A 14431-nucleotide genomic window follows, 5' to 3' on the forward strand; every position below is an offset into this window, starting at 1 on the left:
GAGCGGTATCGGGAGCTATGGTGGTACCGTGAGCGAGACCGGGACCTTCTACCGTAGCGGTGCCGGGAGGTCGACCGGGATCTCGAGCTCTGTCGCCTGGAGTGACTGCAGGATACACAGTACCCGAGAGCTGGATTGGTACTGGGAGTATCTGTCCGGTGAACGTGATGCTGAGCGGTGCCGTGAGTGCGACTGGTACCGCAATAGAGAGCAGTGCCGAGACTGCGAGCGGCACCGGGAGCAGGAGTGACATGATCGAGAGCGTCTGCAAGACCGCGATCGGGAACGATGTCTCTCTGGAGGATCGACGGACGGAGGCCTTACCAGGGCTGGCTTGCCGATGGATTGAATAACCCGCACCGGCGGTGCCGGGGGTTGAGGATGCATCAGCTCCGTCATCAAAATGAGCTCCCTTGCCGTAGATAAGGTCTCCGGCGTAGAAGGGAGAACAAGCTCAACCACAGCAGGAGCTGGGGAGCTGTCTGGCACCGGACTCAATGGCCCTTGTGGGACCGGAATCGATGGTGCTGTCCCAGGTGGAGCAGCTATCTGTGGTGCCGGCGTCGACGGTGCCCGACGAACCGTCTTAGACGAGTGCTCCTTCTGGGAGGCTGAAGTTGTAGCAGCATGTCGTTTCCCAGTCAGGGAAAGGGAGGGGTGCCGAGGAGTTGGTGCCGAGAGTCCTTCTCGGTACCGGGGCGATCCGGTGCTGCAGGAACGCTCCTTACCAAGGCAGTCTGTTGGGCGCTTGGTACCGATGCTGCAGGACTAAGTGCTGACTCCACGAGGAGCTACTTCAAATCAAAAGTCCCGCTCCTTCTTCGTCCTTGGTTTAAAGGACTTGCAAATGCGGCACTTGTCAACAAGGTGGGATTCCCATAGGAACTTGAGGCAGGAGTCGTGGGGATCCCCTATTGGCATCGGCTTCTGGCACGCCGAGCACAGTTTGAATCCCGGTGCCTTGGGTGGTGCCGCACCGGGGCGGAGAAAAGGGGCTAATCCCCGATCCTTTCAACTATATACACTAACTATAAAACTAAGTACTAATACTAAGTATAACCACAAAAACTCGAACTATAAACACAGTGAGGAGTAGAGAACTATGAGAAGCTAGGGATGTGGAGATCAGCAAAGCCGTGCTCCACAATTCCAATGACTGACACGGGCGGTAAGAAGGAACTGAGGGGCGGTTGGGCCGGCAGGGGTATATATCCGGCGCTATAGCAGCGCCACTCCAGGGGGCGCCCAGCCGGCCCACCGAGTGTTGCTAGGGTAAAAATCTTCCGACGAACATCCACACGGCGCGCACACCTAAATGGAATCAATATGAGCAAGCACTTGAAGAAGGAGTTGTTAGCTGACAACCCCAATAGCCTGTTTGCATTTTGTGTTTGCATTTGTGTTCTTCTCACAGTAAAGATGTTAAAGCCCTGGACTTGACTTTTACAAACATACATGAACAAGTTAAGTAGGAACATTTCTTAGAAAGAAGTTCCTATTGTGACAGACCCAGATCAGTGGGGTACAGGAGTCTGGTAGAGGGCAAATATACTGGTCACTGGATGAGTAGTTTTCTGTTCCCTGAGTGACCAGAGCAGGGGCGGCACTACAGTAATCAGGAACCTTCTAGAACCAGTTAAGGCAGACAGGCTGATTAGATCACCTGCAGCCAATCAAGGCAGGCTAATCAGGGCACCTGGGTTTAGAAAAAAAACTCACTCCAGTCAGGCAAGGAGGAGCCAAAGGAGAGGAAGTGCATGTTAGGAGCTGGGAGCAAGAGGCACAAGGAGCTGAGAGTGAGAGGGTGTCATGCTGGAGGACTAAGGAGTACAAGCGTTATCAGACACCAGGAGGAAAGGTCCTGTGGTGAGGATAAAAAAGTTGTTTGGAAGAGGTCATGGGGAAGTAGCCCAGGGAGATGTAGCTGTCATGCAGCTGTTATAGGAGGCACTATAGACAGCTGCAATCCAGAGGGCCCTGGGCTGGAACCCGGAGTCAAGGGCGGGTCCGGGTTCCCCCAAACCTCCCCACTTCTGATCAGACAGAGGAGGAGTTGACCCAGGCTGTGGGGAAGATCACTGAGATGAGCAAATCTGCCAATAAGCGCACGACCAACCGGAGTAGAAGAGGAACTTTGTCACAATTGGTACCCATGGCAGAAAGCAAACCTCTGGCCCAATGGCAAGGGCACTATGAGGTGGTTCAACCCGTGGGGGAAGTAACCTACAAGGTGCGGCAGCCTGGACACCGAAAACAAGAACAGATTTATCACATCAACCTTCTGAAACCCTGGCATGCACAAGAGGCATGCATAACTGTCCAAAAAGACCTAACCCAGGAAAATAAGCCTTCCAAACAGGTGAGAGTGTCTCCCAATTTAACACCAGACCAGAAGAATGAGATGTCTGAGATGATCTTCCGGAACCAGTTCTTGACAAAACTGGGTCGAACAACCGAGACATATCACCACATCGTTACGAACCCTGGGGCCAGAACAACAATGAGGCCCTATTGGGTGCCAGCGGCCAAAAGGGAGGAAATAAAAGCAGAAATAAAAAAAAATGCTGGAGTTGGGGATCATCGAAGAATCCCACAGTCAGTGGTCCAGCCCAATCGTGCTAGTGCCCAAACCTGATGGCACCACAAGGTTTTGCAACAACTTCCGGCGACTAAACGAAGTATCTCAGTTAAACGCATACTCCATACCTCGTATAGATGAACTAGTGGACCACCTGGGTAATGCCCAGTACTTGACTACTCTAGACTTGACAAAGGGGTACTGGCAGATTTCCCTTGCAAAAGACACAAAAGAAAAGACTGTGTTCTCTACACCAGAGGGTCTTTTTCAATATACTGTCCTCCCTTTTGGACTACATAGGGCCCCAGCTACTTTCCAATGCCTCATGGACAAGTTATTACGCCCGCATAACAGTTATGCTGCTGCCTACTTGGACGATGTGGTCATTCATACCCCAGACTGGGAAACCCACCTAGAGAAGGTGGAGGCAGTACTTGATACCTTCTGGAGAGCTGGCCTTACAGCAAACCGTGCCAAGTGTGCTGTAGGGTTTACATAGGCCAAATATCTTGGCTACATTGTGGGAAAAGGTCTAGTAAAACCCCAAATGAACAAGTTGGAGGCCATCCAAAATTGGCCCCGACCACGTCGCAAGAAACAAATCCAGGCATTCCTAGGTGTATTGGGGTATTACCAACGATTTATCCCCCATTTTGCCACAAGGGCAAGTCCCCTGACAGACCTAGTGAAAGCCCAGGGACCTGATCTGGTGAGATGGTCTGATGCAGCAGAGGAAGCATTCACAGACCTAAGGACCGCCTTCTGCAGCAACCCTGTACTGATAGCCCCTGATTTCACCAAGAAATTTATCCTGCAGACAGATGCATCAGAAGTAGGATTGGGGGCCATTCTATCACAGATGGTTGGGGAGGAGGAACACCCAATTCTCTACCTCAGTAGGAAACTCCTTCCGAGAGAACAAAAATATGCAGTGGTGGAGAGAGAGTGCCTTGCCGTAAAATGGGCCATAGAAGCATTGCGCTACTACTTGCTCGGGCGCAGATTTGTCCTCGTGACCGACCATGCCCCTCTTCAATGGATGCAGCGGAACAAGGAGAGGAACACAAGGGTGACCAGGTGGTTCTTATCTCTCCAACCTTTCCAGTTCTGTGTGCAACACAGAGCAGGGAGCCGTCACGGCAATGCCGATGGCTTATCCCGTGTGCACTGTCTGGCATCCTAAGCTGCCCAACCCCCTGGTGTTGAGCAGGGGGGAGGAATATGTGACAGACCCAGACCAGTGGGGTACAGGAGTCTGGTAGAGGGCAAATATACTGGTCACTGGATGAGTAATTTTCTGTTCCCTGAGTGACCAGAGCAGGGGCGGCACTAGAGTAATCAGGAACCTGCTAAAACCAGTTAAGGCAGACAGGCTGATTAGAACACCTGCAGCCAATTGAGGCAGGCTAATCAACGCACCTGGGTTTAAAAAGGAGCTCACTCCAGTCAGACCAGAGGGAGCCAGAGGAGAGGAAGTGCGTGTGAGGAGCTGGGAGCAAGAGGCACAAGGAGCTGAGAGTGAGAGGGTGTGCTGCTGGAGGACTAAGGAGTACAAGTGTTATCAGACACTAGGAGGAAGGTCCTGTGGTGAGGAAAAGGGTGTTTGGAGGAGGCCATGGGGAAAGTAGCCCAGGGCGTTGTAGCTGTCATGCTGCTGTTACAGGAGGCATTATAGACAGCTGCAATTCACAGGGCTCAGGGCTGAAACCCGGAGTAGAGGGCGGGCCCGGGTTCCCCCCAAACCTCCCAACTCCTGATCAGACAGAGGAGGAGTTGACCCAGACTGTGGGGAAGATCACCGAGATGAGCAAATCTGCCAATAAGCGCAGGACCAACCGGAGTAGAGGAGGAACTTTGTCACACTATGTAAAATCTGAAATTCCAGAACAATTAGGAAACTTAAAGAAACACGTATGTATAAACTGAGAAGAAAGCAAAGAATTAGCAACATGTAGATTAATCATCTTTACATAATCAACTGTATATTTTTTTAAATCAATTTTTTAATTCACCTTGGGCATATTTATTTAAAAGGGAAACTGTCAAAACAAATAGACATGAAATTAGATTTATCAGCAAACCAAACTGAAAGCTGTACTTGATACAAATGTATGTTTGTCCTGCCATCCAATCAGACTGCCTAGTCAAAAACTGAGACTTCAGAGGGTATTAAGACAGGTAAGAGGCTTTAAAAGAATCCTTTAGAATTCTTGTAAATTTTAATATTTTTTAATTCTTCAGAACCTTTGGAGAAAAGTAGAGCAGAAGAATGACCTAAAAAGCTGACCCACAAAGAAGCCTTGCACCCAGTTTGCTCTTGATCACCCAGAGGACTGATTGACCATTTTAGTATTGCAGCCCTTGCTTCGCAGGAACGGAGTTTTTGAGAACTAAAAAAAACAACATTTTAAAAGTCATTTTTAGGTTGGGTTTAATTTGGCAGTTGTAATCCCTGATAGTGACCCTTTAAGAATTTCAGGGATTAAATTCCCATTCTGGTAACAACCAGTGAAAGGAGACACCAAATGTCTGTCTGTCACTCTCTCTCTCACACACACACTCTCACTCTGCAGGTTGAAAACTGAAACTGTATGTGCAACTCTAGTTGCTTTCTGTGTGAGTACAACTGAGATTTTACAATGAGAAACTGTACAAATTTGCTCATTCTGAAGGCAGTTCCTACACTGGAAATGTTTGTGGCTATAGGCAATATTGATCAAAAGCTTACCAGTGTTGCCCTGTCCTTGTATCGCTGTGGTGATAGGTACTATGTGTGTTCCATTCTGAGTTACAGTTTTTATTGGTAGCTGGTGTTGACCAAGAGGTGCCTGTTGTACTATAGTAACTGTCTGTAAGGGCGTGGTCTGAGATGTCTGAATGATACGACTAGCAGCTCCTATTGTAGCATGGCTAATAGCAGGTATAGGTTCCACTTTAACTGGAAAACAACAAAAGTTATTTAATATGTTATGTTAAGACAAGACGGCTTAAAACAGAACACGACAAAAAGTGATTCAGTTACTTTATCCCTCCAATGAATATAATTAATCTTACTAATAACCTCAAAGCATCTGAAAAAGCACAGAATAAAAATTCTATTTTACCTAAGGCTGTCGATTAATCGCAGTTAACTCCTGTGATTAACTCGAAAAGGTTAACTGCGATTAAAAAATGAATTGCAATTAATTGCAGTTTTAACCACACTGTTAAACAATAGAATACCAAAATTTATTAAATTCAAAGTGTACACTGCTCACTTTCTATTTTTTTATTACAAATATACTGTAAAAATGCTAAACAAAAATAGTATTTTTCAATTCACCTTATACAAGTACTGTAGTGCAATCTCTTTATCATGAAAATACAACTTACAAATGTAGATTTGTTGTTTGTTACATAACTGCACTCAAAACAAAACCATGTAAAACTTTTTAGAGCCTGCAAGTCCACTCAGCCCTACTTCCTGTTCAGATAATAGCTCAGACAAACAAGTTTGTTTACATTTATGGGAGATAATGCATCCCACTTATTATTTACAATGTCACCTGAAAGTGAGAACAGGCGTTCACATGGCACTTTTGTAGCCGGCATTGCAAGGTATTCATGTGTCAGATATGCTAAACTTTCATATGTCCCTTCATGCTTCGGCCACCATTCCAGAGGACATACTTCCATGCTGATGATGCTGAACTCCTTGGGGGAGAACTGCATGTCTCCTGCTCTGTTTTACCCATATTCTGCCATATATTTCATGTTATAGCAGTCTCAGATGATGATCCAGCACATGTTGTTCATTTTAAAACACTTTCACTGCAGATTTGACAAAACACAAAGAAGGTACCAATGTGAGATTTCTAAAGATAGCTACAGCACTCAACCCAAGATTTAAGAATCTGAAGCACCTTCCAAAATCTGAGAGGGATGAGGTGTGGAACATGCTTTCAGAAGAGTTAAAAGAGCAACACTCCGATGCAGGAACTACAGAACCCGAACCACCAAAAGAGAAAAATCAACCTTCTGCTAGTGGCATATGAGTTAGATAATGAAAATGAACACGCATCGGTCAGCACAGTTTTGGGTCGTTATTGAGCAGAATCCGTCATCAGCATGGATGCGTGTCCTCTGCAATGGTGGTTGAAGCATGAAGGGGACATATGAATCTTTAGGGCATCTGGCACATAAATATCTTGCAACACCGGCTACAACAGTGTCATTTCTTACTTTCAGGTGACATTGCAAACAAGAAGCAGGCAACATTATCTCCTGCAAATGTAAACAAACTTGTTTGAGCAATTGGCTGAACAAGATGTAGGACTGAGTGGACTTGTAGGCTCTAAAGTTTTACATTGTTTCATTTTTGAGTGCAGTTATTTATTCGCACATAATTCTACATTTCTAAGTTCAACTTTCATGTTAAAGAGACTGAACTACAGTACTTGTATTAGGTGAACTGCAAATTACTATGTTTTGTTTTTTTACAGTGCAAATATTTGTAATAAAAAATAATACAAAGTGAGCACTGAACACTTTGTATTCTGTTATAATTGAAATCAATATATTTTAATATGTAGAAAATATCCAAAACTGTCATTCTATTATTGTTTACAAGTGCGATTAAGCGTGCAATTTATTTTAATCGCTTAACAGCCCTAATTTTAACCATTTTTTTTTCCACTTGCACCTATGAAGTGATTTTTTAAAGGTAAATAAGGCATTAGACAACCACATATTTATATAAGACTTACTGAACTCTGCCAATTCTCACCTTTTACTTCCTTGTGGTCTCCATTCTCTTGAGGTTCTACCTTGGGCTGGGTTACCATTGCAGCTTGTGTAACCACTGCCTGTCCAGCTACCGTGTAAGTGTTTGCTGGTGCTAATCCAGTCACATTTGTGACTGACACAGCTGGTATCTGGTGAACAACATGAACTGTCTGAACTACAGGCTGCTGGGATGTTGATGTTGTCACAGGTGTTGCAACAGTGTAGGTGACGGGTTTAATAGTTTGTGGTAGCTGCCGTTGTACAGTAATTAAAACAGGTTGGCTAGATAGAGGTGATCCTATCAAAAAAGGCAAAGATAAATTAGACTGATTTTTATATATGTTTTTAGTTAATCACCCTTTTAAACACACTGAACACTGAAGCCTTGTAAAAGCAACAACCCTCGCTACTCCCTTTCACTAGTTGCTATAAGAGCTAAAACATGGAAAATAAAGAAACTTATTGCACCTTACAATTACACCTTACAATTTTAGCATGTAGAGTTGGAATGATCGGACTGCTGTTGCTGACTCCATGCATCTTGTCACAAGACCTACACAGGCCTTCACTGTATCATAAGGGATATCATTAGGAAACTTGATAGCTAGAATACAAATAAAACTACCAATACAATACAGGTAAATATAGGAGAGTAGGGGGGATGAATCAGTACAAAAGAAACATCCCACCATTCAACTCCTCAACCTTTCCCAATTCTTGTTCTCTTGCCTGCTGCTTTGGGTAAGAGCAAAATGGCTACAAATGTGTCCTGTAAATAAGACATTTATTTATTTAGTATAGCAACCCTTGATCCAGGAAATCATGTTGGTTTTCACCAACCATTCTTAATGGAGCTTTTTATCCAAATTAATGTTCTGCGCATGGAGAATCTGTGCTGCACAAAAAGAAAATAGTTTTCCAGAAGAAGAGATGTCACTGATATGCCGTTATTTTCCTAACTGAGAGAAGTACAGTCTCTGCTTACCAGAAAAGTAAGTATCTATCTGTGCTGGAATGAACATATATAAATACCAGGAAGGAAATGTATCGACCATATTAGCCATTTTCAGAAAATATTTCACACACAGAGTTTATGCACTTCTCCATGCTTTGCCTTAAAAGTTAATTATCTATCTGAAAACATTCACTGATTTCTTAATTTAGGTGTGAATTCCACCAAAACTGTTTCAGGCAACATTTTACAAATTTTCCCTCATCACCCCACACCAAAAAAGTATTTAAATAACTCTCACCTGGGGCACTCTGTGCAAATCGTGCTTCTTGTATTACTGCTAATTTTGGCTGGATAGCACTAGGCTCAGGTTCCATTGGGACAGGAGATCCTTCCCTTGACAAACTCTCTGGGGTCTGTACGCCACTGGAGTGGGCAGACAACACTCCAGAATGATTAGGCGACGCTGGGGCACTTCTGTATTTTAAGAAAATGAAAGCGGCAGCTGGTATGTTTTAAGTAATTGTGAAAGATGAGTGACCTTGCTTCTAAAAAAATTGTAATATATCTACTTTCCATGAGGGGGAACCCTTTGCCTTCTACCAAACAAGTACCCACCAAATCCATGATTTTGATTCTGCATAAAGCCTCTGTTATAATCAAGGGGAGAATTCAAAGGCAGGCTTTGGCTACGGTTAATGTAATAGAAACATTTGGACATTTTCTGATGGAGTGTTTCCAAGCAATCCATGCAACAGTACAAATGTTTTTTCTAGGGGGGTAGAATGATGAGTGGCTCTAAGGGTAAGTCAAAGGAAGCCAAGCAGCAGCAGAAAGGGGTCACAATCTTTACATAGCTAGTAATAAGTCTATATATTTCACCATTAAGAATATTAGTAAAACATTATCAAACTAAACACAATTTTTAAAGGCATGGGAGGGATAAAGTTAGCAATTAAAATTGTAATTGTGTAACACTGAAGTACAGAAAGCCCTTCATATGTTAACAAGCTAACAATTACTTAAGTAAACTGAGCCAGTAAATTACCACTGAAAAAGCAATAGAAAACAAACCTTGTGCATGAGGGCAATCTTTACTGGTGTTTTAAATTAAATAACTAAACTTGTGATTTTAGTACTGTATACAAAACTATCTAGTTTGTACGAGCCTGAAGATTAAAAACAGCCATTGTTTTTGGTTCTGTAATAGAATTATAGTTCAGTCTTACCGTATCAACATATTACTATTTAAAAGTACTGTTCTCTCTTACTTCCAGCAGGAAATTTAACATTTAAGGTAAACTTCTGAAAATTAAATGTCTTTTTGTTCATCTGTTTTTCCTTACCTAGAAGAGAGTGGTCCCAGAGGGGTTCTAAAGCAAGGTACTCCCCTAGGCCGCCTTTTCCTAAAAGCCTGCTCTATTAATTTGCTTTCAGAGGCAGGATCTATCCTCCAGAATGAGCCTTTGCCTGGTTCTTCCTGGGAACGTGGTACTTTGATGAAATAACGATTCAGAGAGAGATTGTGGCGTATTGAATTCTATGGAACATAAAAAAATATGTAGAATTCATATATATTTTTACTAAAAAGTCAGAATGTGGCCTAGTGCAGTGGTCTGTAGTACTGGAGACTCAGGGTTCAAGCCTCCAGTTCCTTAGGGTAGCAGGTCCCTGGTAGCACTATAAAGGCAGCATACTAAGCCTGGGGAAGGGAGCCTTGGCATTGCTCAAACCTCTCCAAGCAATTAAAGAACCACGCTAAAAAGCTCCTAAGGGAATCTCATTTCAATCCTCTTGCAAGAAGGATAGTAGTCACAATGCATGGTTTCAGAAGTTGTGTGGACATAAAGCAGTGGATAAAAAGAAGAATTAGTAGTACCTGAAACACCATACCTTCCTCCACTGCTCAAATGCAAGTCAAAACTGTTCCCATTGGGCTGCTAAAACATGCTATATTCACTGATTCTGGTGCTGATCTTGTACAATAATACTCTATCATTATTTCATAGTAAGGAAAGGAAAAGTTTTATTACAGAAATGTCAGATACAGCTAGATTACTTAGGAGTTCACCTTTCCTTACCAGAAGCCACACAAAAGGAGGAGGATTCTCGGCAACTTCAGTTCCCTGTCATTCTTCCCCAAAACTGGGAAAGATACCAGTCACCTAACAGTCTCAACATAGAGGCCAAGGATTCAGTGGGCCTAGGAAAACTCTGAATGGCGGTAGGTCCAAATGCAGTTCTAGGGTAAGCATCATACCATGTTGTGGTCTGCATATTACCATATGCCCAATACGCAGTGGCATGAAGACTAAAATCTGTTGCAACTTCATAGGGGACTTGAATGGAAATGGATGAAGGTACTGATGTTCTAATGCAAGGGGAAAATCCATCATTGACTTTATATGCTTCGTATACACACACACACACACACCCCTCACACTGAGACCTTTCAGAATTTGATAACTCAGGTGCGGGGAAAGAAATACAAACCATTCAAGTTTGTACTAACTTTAATTGTCCAGTTCTGAGCCACTGAATGTTAGCACTGAAACATCTGGGGAAAATTTTCATAACATTCCAAATCAACACTCTTCAAAATCCTCAAAATTTAATCCAATCCTAGTCACAAGTCAGCATCAGATGCGATTCATGACCTTGACAGCAGGCTTAGAGAATTCAGGGCAATGTTACCCTCGTACAGTTTCTTCAATGCAATCTGATGCTAACAGAAGCTGTTTCCCCTGTCAATGACAAACAGAACTAGCAGGTGGTGTGAAGAATTTAAGTTTATCAGTTGTATTTGTGTCTCCATCTGCTAGGAGAGAAGATTAAATCCAACTTTTCTAGACTGGAGGGAAAATACACGACAGATTGAGTCCATCATGATGGGCCTTCAAAAAAAGTTCTAGCATATATCTATAGCCTCATTAGGTATTGAAACAATTAACCTATATGCTTCAGGCTGTTACCAAAATTGTCATCTACTGCCTGAAGCCAGAGGCTAAGAGTATTGTTCACAAATAAGGTAAGTTACCTACCATTATGGCAATATTTTACATGATTACTGACCAAAACAGCCACTCAGTTTTATTATATTTTCCTATTGCTATGCATTAGTGTACTTTTTACTTAATTCTCTGAAACATAACGGGTGTGCTGTGCCTGCCATTTTGTTTTTGCAAAGTATTATGCATCTAAACATTCAGTGATCTTACACCTAATGTTAAAACTAGAGGCCATAATGCAGATCTGTATCAGCCTACTAGAGTCTATGGAAAACAATAGTACAATACATACAAATATAGATGTACTTTAGCCAAAATCCTGAAATGTATCTTATACAAGGCGTGCAAAAATATTTTAAAAACCAATTACTATTGTTAGATTAGAACTGACCATATAAATACACACACACAAACAGAATACTATATTATGTGTGTGAAAGATGGGGAAAAAAAACACACACAGTCTGAACAATTTACTAGACACCTTCCAGCCAGAGTAAGAGCTGAGAAATGTGAGGCTCTTTGCCAGCCACGTCCCTATTGAGAAGCCCATAAACCTGGTATCCTCAAACTCCTGGGATTGAAAAGGGTACTGGGATTCCTACCAGAGTGATCCATCTTTTATATACCCCTCTTACTAATAGGTGATCAATCTGAAACGCCTTTCCGCCCTACTGCTGGGAGGGTGGAAACATTCTACTTGTTGTGAATGTGAAAAGTAACTCTTTGCCACTACCCCTCCTCAGCCTGCACTGGTTGTCCCTTCTCTGAAAATAACTCACGGGTTCTGAAGAGCAGCAGAGAAACTGATCAGTCCTGCTAATTCCTCTCTGCTGTCCCTTGGTAAAACTAAAAGCAGCAGCGGCGGCACTGGAGCTGTATTGTCTGTGTACTTGGGGAAAAAACAGTGCATTGGTTTATATTCCATTGGTTATCCTGGTAAATGTTCTGGTTAGAAATTTGTTTACTTAAAAGCTTAAAATTTTTCAGAAATAGATGGATTAGCCTTCCACACTCAGCAGGGACAGATTCTCATCAGCAGTTAAGTGGCCAAATGGAACTTTCTAGTCACCTGTGTGAGCACAATCAAAAATGAGATAGTCAACAGTGTACACCTGTAGCTAAGGAGCTTTAAGGTCAAGACCACAGCTTTCAACAAGCTTGTATTCCAAGATTTCGGGATCTTATTTTGGCTTGTTGAGGTAACACAAGCATGTTAACGCAAGTAGAAATTCTAATAAAATATTCGTTCTATTGTGGCAAAAACACACAAATCCATTTCTACCTATGTTTATATTTTTCTCCAATACAAGGCCTGTGAATTCCCCTATTGGAACTCTAGGGAATACTAAGGCTAGAGAATGATGCCGCCATAGTACACCTAAGCTTCTGCCAACCTAGAGATTTTAAGATTGGAAATCTATTACATATGAATTTATGTCCACCAAAAATCCATTCAGTCCACCAAAAATCCAATGAAGGGCTGTCATGGTCACTTAATATAACCAGTATAAATAAAACAAGTTGACTTGGATTATTTACTATCATTCATTTATCATACTAATAGTCGTTTTTATTCATGACTTTTAAAAGAAATACTAGAAATGAAATTTACCTGCCAGCCCTTGTCTGCTGTTCTGTAGTATGGATAGTTTTTAGTTATGTGCGTATAAATTCCATTTAGTGTAAGCTGCTTATCAGGTGCCATTGTAATTGCTTGTACTATTAGTTGTGCATAGGAATAAGGTGGTTTTGAGTCATCCTATAAAAAAAAAATAAAAGAACCCTTAAAATATTTGCCTCCATAAACTTTACAGTAGTATACCTCTTTTCTAAAATTACAAAATGCAATAATCAACTTCATTTTTTTTTTTAAACACTTCTGGATGACCTGAGGATTTAAAAAGGAAAAGTTAAAACTAAACTTACATCTTCCAATCAGGAGGATTTAAGATGACAGTAACAATCAAAAGAAACTAATACAACATTTAACCAAGGACCATGAATCTAAACGTCTAAAAAATGATAAGCATGAAAGTAACTAAAGCCAGTACAGACATGAAACTCTTCATTTGAGATCTATATTTAAAAATAATAATAATAATAATTCAAGATACAAGGCACATTGAACCACAAAGATCTCTGGCTTCAATCTGTTTTCAATTTCTAAATGCCAAATCCTTTCTACGTTCATACACTTTGGATAACAAATTTGCAACATTGGTACACTGGGCTCAAGGCTTATTTTTATTTATAGTTTTAGTCTGTGCAACATTTACCTTTGGGCTATCACCACCGGATGCTTCCTTGTCATTTTCTGACTGTGGATTGTCAGCCATTAAATGTAGGTCAGATGGTATTACACGACTCATTTTGTACCCTGAAGAGCCTGCACCACGCGGGCTAGATGGGCAGGAATTTGCAGCGCTGTAGAATATAAAAAGAGGATCCTACTATTTTGTTATACAGTATATCACCACGTTATGTCTAATCAAATAGCTCTAGTTGTAGGAAAACTCACTAGTGTTCGCAGACTGTCGTTAAGGGTCTGTCAGTATTTCTATTATAAATGCCTGGAAAATGGGATTTATAATTCACTGTAAGAATCAAAATCAATCCAGGAAGAAACCTGTCAAATGAGGTTTCAGCCTCTCTCTTCAAAGAAAGATTAACTGTTTTGTAGGCTATATTGTATTTATGTAAGCTTTGCTGACAATATGTCCATTTTAGTTGGAGGTTCAATCTACTAATACAACCAAATATTCTGGATACTTGCCTGAACCACTGATCTAAAACTTTTCAGAAAATAGGTCCACGTGAGATTTCCACCACATGCTTGTTTTTAGCTTAGTTAGAAACACTGATAATATATCTGAACAAAACAGCATGTTTGTGAAAATATAATAAAGTTACAAGCTACAAGAAAGAAAAAGAGTTCTGGATGATTCTTATTTAATCAAATATATACTTCAGGTAAACTGATTTAGAATTATATACAGACACTGAGCTGTATTAACACTATAAATCCTCATGTAACGTAATAATCGAATAGGTCAAAGACTGGGAAGATGATGACATAAGTGGAAACGACACCAACAAATGATGGTAAAGGTAAAATTTGATAATTGG

At 41.7% G+C, this 14431-nt stretch overlaps 1 protein-coding gene across 13 annotated transcripts in view; it reads right to left on the reverse strand.

Moving 5' to 3' along the window:
* FOXK2 (forkhead box K2) overlaps positions 1 to 14431 on the reverse strand; it is a 105881-nt gene that overhangs the window by 12904 nt on the left and 78546 nt on the right. For all 13 annotated transcript variants that reach the window (XM_050919278.1, XM_050919277.1, XM_050919275.1 and 10 more), the window contains 6 exons: positions 13582 to 13729; positions 12918 to 13064; positions 9641 to 9834; positions 8596 to 8771; positions 7344 to 7640; positions 5307 to 5516 (listed from right to left, as the gene is read on the reverse strand). In XM_050919278.1, coding sequence (XP_050775235.1) covers positions 5307 to 5516; positions 7344 to 7640; positions 8596 to 8771; positions 9641 to 9834; positions 12918 to 13064; positions 13582 to 13729 — 1172 coding nt within the window. The remainder of the gene's footprint in view (positions 1 to 5306; positions 5517 to 7343; positions 7641 to 8595; positions 8772 to 9640; positions 9835 to 12917; positions 13065 to 13581; positions 13730 to 14431) is intronic.

This window comes from Gopherus flavomarginatus, chromosome 12, assembly GCF_025201925.1.
Source record: "Gopherus flavomarginatus isolate rGopFla2 chromosome 12, rGopFla2.mat.asm, whole genome shotgun sequence".
Lineage (NCBI taxonomy): Eukaryota > Metazoa > Chordata > Testudines > Testudinidae > Gopherus > Gopherus flavomarginatus.